The 7,862-nt window shown below is 44.6% G+C and overlaps 1 protein-coding gene across 1 annotated transcript; it reads right to left on the bottom strand.

Moving 5' to 3' along the window:
• Window positions 1-5,244: 5,244 nt before the first annotated feature.
• Window positions 5,245-7,640, bottom strand: LOC101615964 (E3 ubiquitin-protein ligase RNF26). Its single transcript, XM_004667367.2, is given in 6 exon segments — window positions 5,245-6,168; window positions 6,171-6,349; window positions 6,351-6,456; window positions 6,459-6,746; window positions 6,749-6,835; window positions 6,838-7,640. Coding segments are annotated over 6 exon segments (1,224 nt in total). The 5' UTR covers window positions 7,367-7,640; the 3' UTR covers window positions 5,245-6,133.
• Between the last annotated feature and the right edge of the window lie 222 nt (window positions 7,641-7,862).

Here is a 7,862-nt window from a genome sequence, read left to right as displayed (position 1 = left end):
GCTGAATAAAACTCCTTCCTCCCTTAAATTATGTGTGGTTGCCTGCTTGTCCTAGCAACATGGAGCTGACGATACCATGCACTATTTAGAAGCTGTTTAATCTCCATATATTTTGGATTTCTTCCAATTCATTTTCTTTTATTTTTTGGGGGGGGTGTATGTGTGTAGAATGTATGGTATGGTATGATGTGGGGTGTTGTGTGTGTGTTTGGTGCACACGTGTATGTGCAGATGTGAATGCACCATGCATATGCCTGTGGAGAAGAGAGGAAAACATTTGATGTCTTCCTATTTTCACTCATTCATATGTTTTGAGATGGAGTCTCTCATTGAAATGGGAGCTACTTTTTTTTTTTTTTTTTTTTGGTCATACTGACTGATCCGCGATTTTCTGGTCTTGGCTCCCCAGAGTACTGGATTTATAGGTATGTAAGTGCTGAGGAATCAAACTCAGGGTGAATCAGGCCCTCTTAGATCCTCATGCTTGTGTAGTAAGTGCTCTTACTCACTGAGTCTTTTCCCTAGCCATTCTAGTTATTTTGGTGCTGTTTTTCAGTTGTACTGTGGTGCTGTATGAATTCTGTTTTTTTTTTTTTTTTTAATTTGTAAAGGTGTGGACTTGAATGTAGTCTATAAAGTCATCTATAGTTGTTGGTTAAATCCAATTCATTGATAATGTTGTTGACTTCTAACACGTCTTTTCTGATTTTCTATCTGTTGCATCCATCTATTTCTGATGAAGGGGTGTTGAAGTCTTAAACTATGATAGTGGAGTCCTCTATTTATTCTTGTTAAATATAGGGGTCAACTGTATACTAACTATAAAAAACACAGTTTAAATATAAAGAGGCATATTTAAAGTGTGTTTTTTATAGTTAGTATACAGTTGATGCCTATATTTAATCTACCCTAAGAAGTTCTGTCTTTTAGTTAGCTCACTTAGGACATTCACTGTTGAAGATGATTATTGAAATAGTTGGATTGTTATCTACCATGTTTCTTATTGTTTCATTGTTTAGTGTTTTTCCCTTGTAATTTTGGGTTCAACAGTTTTCCTACTTTTTGTGGTTTTAAGTGAGCATATTATATGATTCATTTTCTCCTAGCATAACCCTTTTCCTTCATATTTTTCTTTCTCTATTTCTTCCCTATATATTTATAACCAATGTAGTTTCATATCCTACTGTACCAATTCTGGGGTAGTGTGTAGTATAACTTATAACAATAAAATAGCCCTAACTACTTCTTTCTATGCCTTATGTCATTAACTTCACTTGCATGTAAGCATATATAAATATGTGTGTACATATATAATTAAATATATTTCTGTTACTTTGATCATACTCTTATCTAACAATTAATCAAAAACAAGAAAAACAAAACTTTTGTCTTGCCTTCATGTATTTGTGATGTTCTTCCTTCCTTTACATACATCTGATGTTCTGATCTACATAATTGCTTTGAAGAAGAATTTCTTTAATATGATAGGCATGCTGATAAGTCTGTTCAATTTTTGTTTGAGAAAGTATTTCTCTTCTAGCTAAAAGCAACCTTTTCAGGGTTATAAAGTTCCAGAGTAGTGTTTTTTATCTTAACACTTTAACTTCACACTATTTTTTAAAAAACATTTTTACTTGAGAGAGAGAGAGAGAGAGAATGGGCATACCATGGCCTCCAGCCACTGTAAATGAACTCCAGACACATGTGCCATTTTGTATATCTGGCTTTACATGGGTCCTGGGGAATCAAACCAGGGTCCTTTGGCTTTGCAGGCAAATGCCTTAACCACTAAGCAATCCCTCCAGCCCAAAACATCACACTCTTTTTGCTTGCATGGTTTCTGACAAGAAGTCAACTGTAATTCTTGTCATTGTTCTCCTATAAAGTGTTTTGCCTCTTGATATTTTGCAGGAATTTTTAAGTCTTTAATTTTCTGTAGTTTGATTATGATATGCCTATACATAGTAATTTTTAAAATATTTTTATTTTTAAAATTTATTTGAGAAAGAGAGAGAGAAAAAAAGATTGGGTATTCCAGGGCCTCTAGGCACTGAAAACAAACTTCAGATGCACACACCATTTTGCGCGTCTGACTTATGTGTGTCCTGGGGAATTAAACCTGAGTCCTTGGCTTCTTTTTTGAATTTATTTTTTATTGACAACTTCCATAATAATAGACAATAAACCACGGTAATCCTCCCCCCACACTTTTCCTGTTGCAATTCCACTCTATCATATCTCCTCTCCTCGCAATCAGTTCCTCTTTTATTTTGATGTCATCATCTTTTCCTCCCATCATGTTGGTCTTGTAGGTCGTGTCAGGCACTGTGAGGTCATGGAGATCCAGGCCATTTTGTGTCTGGAAGAGTGCATTGTCAGGAGTCCTATTGTTCTTTTGGTTCTTACATTCTTTCCACAATGAACCCTGAGCCTTGAAAGGTGTGATAGAGGTGTTTCAGTGCTGAACACTCCTCTGTCACTTCTTAGCACTGTGGCACCTTCTGAGTCATCCCAAGGTCACTACCATCTGAAAAGAGAAGCTTCTGTAACCCAAAGTGAGAATAGCATTAATATATGTGTATGAACATTAAGAGAAGTGCTTACTGGGCAGTTTGGTGAGCATAGTACATACATTTAGCCTGATACCAGTAGGTGTTATACCCCTAGGGCTCATGACTACCCCTGTCATAGGTTTTCAGTATCAGGCATGTATTCGTCCTGTGGAGTGGGTCTCCAGTCCATTTAGAAAGAGGTTGGTTTTCCCCATAAAAGACATGCGCACCTGTTGGATCATTTGGTTTGTCTGGCCAAATTCAAGGCTTGCAGTGTCCATTGTATTTGGCTTTTTTCTTTTTGACTTATTTTTTGTATTGATGTTGTCTAAACCTCCTGGACCAATAGTTTGTTGTCTGGCATTACTTTGGGAAAATTCTCAGTCGTTATTGTTCTAAATATTTCTGTTTTTTCCCCTATTACAATTATGTTATACCTTTTGTAGTTGTGCCATGATCGTTGAATATTCTATTTTTGGTTTCTTCCTATTTCTGTTTTTTTGTTTTCTATTCATATATTCTCAAGTTTGGAGATTCTTTCTTTAGCCTTGTTAAGTCTACTACTAAGCTCACTAAAGTAATTTTTCACTTCAGTTATTTATATTTATTTCTTGCAGTTATTTTGGTTCTTTCTTAGGATTACATTTCACTGCTTATATTGCCTATCTGCTGTTGCTGCTGTCTTTTCAGCATGTTTAGAGGCCTTAAACATTAATCATAGTGTTTTTGAAAACATATTTTATCTGTTTGTTTATTGGAATGAGAATGGGAACACAAGGGCCTCTTGCCACTGTAAATGAACTCCAGATACACATGTCACTTTGTGCGTCTGTCTTTATATGGGTACTGAGGAATTGATCCTGGGCTGTCAGGCTTTGCTAGCAAGTGCCTTTGATGGCTAAGCCATCTCTCCTGCCCTTAATCACAATACATTCCTTGTTTGGCAATTTTCATCATCCCTGCCATTGCAGATTTGAATGTTTACTCTGTGTCTTCAAATTGTGGGATTATTCTTCTCTTTTTTGGCATACCTTGCAGTGTTTTTGTAATATATAGACATGATATCACAGATAAGAGTAATTTCCATTTATAGACCTTGACTTATATAAGTGGTGAGATGCAGGTTGAAGAGGAGCATTCGTTCCATTGTCCTATGATTGTTAGCTTTCCAGTTGAACCTATACTTGTAAAGTGGGAAATATAAAGGTTTTGGGGGGCTTTTTCCTGCTGGTGGAAGAAGATAGATAAAGTAGGCAGAAGTTGAGGATTTTGTTTTCTACACAAGGATGGAAGTGAGTGAAGTTGGGCTCCCTTTCCTCAGGAAGACTCTGGTAGTATCCCAGGAGGAGGCACTCTGGTTAACTAGATTTTTTTTTTTTTTTACTAAAACCTTATTAAGCAGAATTATGTATTTTGGAATGTTGCAATATAATGATTCCTTTGGTCTCTTCTCCTCTCTCCCTGCCAGAAGTATGAGGAGATTCCTCCCCACCCTCACCCCACCCAGTATTTACCAGAGAACTGAATCAAGTTTCAGGAGGCAAATTTCACAAATGCCTGGGAACCCCTGGAGTTGGAAGCTTTCATACTTTTCCACACTGAGGGTCCAGTGTATAATTCATCAGTTCCATTTCCCTGTTCTCTACCAGGGCTTTGGTTCCTGCAGGTATCTCTGTTGACAGGTTTCTGCTCTGGTGCATCATGGCTCTCTTACCTGTTTTCCCAGTCTTGGGGACTATAATTTGTCCTGTTTCTTCATCTTGCCTATAGATTATACAAAATTGGGTATTTCATAGATCTAGATTTTTATTTGTAAGGATGGGGTGATAACTTCCAAGCTCTTTATATGGAACTAGGACTTAGAAGCCTGAGTCAAATGTATTTTTGTATAAAATATTTTTGAGTGTGTTTCCAAAATATCTTCTCTAATGTCTATTACTTTTCTAAACTCCTTGGTTTACACATAAAATTTAGATTCCTTAAGTTACCCTCACCATCTTCCCAATTTGCTTTTTCCATCGAACTTTATTATACTTGAAGTTCTTTAACCAGTTTCTATAGATATGGGAGTCTTATACAGTTCATGTTCACAAGGTTACATTAAATTCTTCTGAAAAGTTCTTTCTATCTTATCTAGGCTTTGAGAAGTCTTTGGCAATGGGTCTCTAGTTAGAATGGTGCCAGAAATGATAATAAATCGTGAGAAGTGTTCGTGGTATGATAGATACTTAATTTTAAGAGGCAATTGAGCTCTGAGCACTACCAACTGGTGAGAAGGGAGGGACAATGGGTGAGAACGTAAGAAAAATCACAGAAGGATATTCAAGAGCATAGATGATGAGAGAATACTAGGGCAGAGGTTCTTCTGTTTTAAGTTTCAAGTTTTTCTTTTGTCTTAGTTAAGGCATTAAGGTATTTTTTTAATTTTATTTTTATTTCTTTGAGAACGACAGACAGAGAAAGAGGAGGAGGAGGAGGAGGAGAGAGAAAGAATGGGCACGCCAGGGCCTCCAGCCACTGCAAACGAACTCAAGATGCATGCACCCCCTTGTGCATCTGGCTTATGTGAGTCCTGGGAAATCGAGCCTTGAACTGGGGTCCTTAGGCTTCACAGGCAAGCGCTTAACCACTAATCCATCTCTCCAGCCCAACAAAGGTCTTTTTTTTTTTTTTTTTTTTTTTTTTTTTTAGCTGTCAACAGAACTTTATTCATCAGGAAATAGGCAGACCTCAGGTTGCTGCATGCCCTTCTGTTTGGACCCTAGCGGAATGTGCACCCTGCCCTCCCCAATGCCAGGGAGAGACAGGGAGGAATGCCATGTTGGGTGTGAGAAGGAACAAGTAAAAACATGGTAAACCCTCTGAAGCCAGCTTCCGTACAGCTGGGTGCCTGAGGGTGTATGGTCCCATAGCCAGGTGTCGATGCACTTCCCCTATTCAGGAGTAAACTCCTGATTCCGGGTTTTGGATCAAGTTGGGAGTCTAAAAAGATCATGACAGGCAGAAGTGGCTCTCAGGGCATCTGAGGGATTCAACTCCCAAACCTACCAGTTCACAGAGGTTCTAGCCAAACATAAATATTCAAGGTCACTGCAAAACAAGAAAACCAAAGAATATAAAAAACAGGATCTCACCAAGATCCTTGAGTTACCAAACTACTCAAATGACACTGGTGTGTTGTGGACACAGAAGCTGGGAGAAGAGGGGAGACCAAAAATTCCCCAGAGGAAAAAGCAGAAGCAGAGAAGGATAGGCCCAGAAGCTGGTATCTAGGTGGGCCCTGGGCAGGCTGGAGGACAGCCCACTGCATCCAGTCTCAAGGCCCTTGCATAGTGACATAACTCACCATCCTCAGCATCACAGGGACCCACGGAATTCACAGTAACCATCATCCTGCCCCACCAGATCGAGTCTTCCAGAATATCCCATCTCCATGTCCTGAATGTATGGCTTGGGGCTTGGTTTGGCAGGGCAGCCATTGGGCCTAGAGAACTCGGGCCCGAACGCTGAGTGGTGTCGAGTCTGTCCCAGAGCAGGGGCCTGCGAGGAGCGAGGCGGGAGGGCAGGCAGGCAGGCAGTCTTCAGAGGCAGACGTTGGGGGTCTGCAGGATGCCAGGCGGCAGAGCGGGCAGTTGCGGTGGTAGACAGGGTGGCGCGTAAGGATCTCAGCACAGGCCTGGCACAGGCACAGGTGCCGGCAGGGCAGAAGCAGCACAGTCTTGCTCCGGTCCTGGCAGATCACGCACTTCTTCCCTCCAGCTGTGGGCTCCTCCTCCTTGAGTCGCTCTCGGCCACGCAGGTGTAGCTCTGAGGGTCCTGGCCGACTCTGCTTCTGTTCCAGCGTCCTCTCCCTGGGTCCTGGCTGAAAACACCCTGCGAGGGCCACCCTGCGGGGCCCTAGGTGCCCTCCCCGGTTCGGCAAGCTGGCCACCTGTAGGCTGCGGCTCCAGATTCGCCGCCAGGCCTCCAAACCCAGTGCTAGAGGAGACAGCCACACAACATCCTCTCGGAGCCTGTGGAAGGATGGCCCGGCGTGAAGCTGACTAAGCGCTCGGGTGGCCAGTCTCAAGGTAAGGTCCGGGTACAACACAGTCACGGTCACTGCCAACACACAAAGCAGCGACATCAACCCAGTGAGTCTGAAAAGCACGAAGCTGGCCAGGAAACGGACAGCCGAGGCCAGCAGCTCCAGCGCTGACAAGGGGTCCAAAGGAGGATGGGCACGGCCACAGCACTGCTGGAAATGTGGGCAAGGAAGGCGGCCAGCACATCTGGGATCCTCACAGCGGCCCCGTCACTGCATCCCACAGGGCCAGCACCACGGAGAAGAGGTTCTGAGTGCCAGTGAGGCAGATGTTGACCAAGCTGTTAATCACATAGGCCACCAGGCTCGTGGCACTGGCACAGATGTCGCAGGCCTGGCGCAGCAAAGCATGGCCATTGGAGAGCACACCGACGACGCCTCGATTCAGTATCTCCCGGCTCCGCAGCGCCCCATGAGAGGCCGGGTGCCCCAGGCGCTTTAGGCTTTCCAGGCTAGAGAAACAGCTATACAGCAGAGTGCGCAAAGCCTGTAATCCCCCAAAGGTGAACCGGACTAACGCTTCGATCAAGGCCAGCAACGAAAGCAGGACACCTCGGCCCAAGTGCAGAAGACTAGCCAGTACCGTGTGCGGCAGGTTGTAGATGAAGGGCAGGAGCCAGGCCACGGAGGCCAGGAGGGAGGACACCAGCAGGAAGTTGAGATCCAACACCAAGGTCAGCACGTCCAGCACCGGGCCCACCCCGTTCAGTACCAGGTACACAGCCTCCATGGTAGGACCAGAGCTGCGTTCAGTGGGAAGGCCGGCTCCTCAGTGAGCTGTTGTCTAGACTGCCATATCTCAGGGGGTCGGAGAGTCATTTGGAAGGGAAATGGGTCTCCAACCACGGGAGAGCCAAGATGTCAGGAAGTAGGTTAGGGGGAGCCCGGGTGTGGAGGGAGGGCTGGCTGGGACAGGAGAAGCCAAACATCTCTAAAGTGACGAGGAGAGACTGGAGGAGAGACCTCAGCCTGAGAAGCCTCGCGCTGCGTGCCGCGGGCGGGCACGGGGCAGACCGGGAGGAAGCCGGGAGCCGATAGGGTGGGATCTGGCAGGGCCCAGGGCGGCGCAGGCTGGGCGTGGGCTCGCGAGCCAGCTGCGCAGGTGCCCCTGCCCCGGCGGCCCTGTCGCCCGCTCGCGGCGCCCAAACGGGGCGCAGGCGGCGGAGTCAGCCTCGCGAACCCCGAACGCGGCCGCGGCTCCGCTGGGCGCCGCCATCTCGTGCGCA

Source organism: Jaculus jaculus, chromosome 7 (genome assembly GCF_020740685.1).
Source record: "Jaculus jaculus isolate mJacJac1 chromosome 7, mJacJac1.mat.Y.cur, whole genome shotgun sequence".
Classification (NCBI taxonomy): Eukaryota; Metazoa; Chordata; class Mammalia; order Rodentia; family Dipodidae; genus Jaculus; species Jaculus jaculus.
The sequence above is the reverse complement of the archived record's forward strand: the minus strand, read 5'-3'. Positions and strand labels throughout refer to the sequence as shown.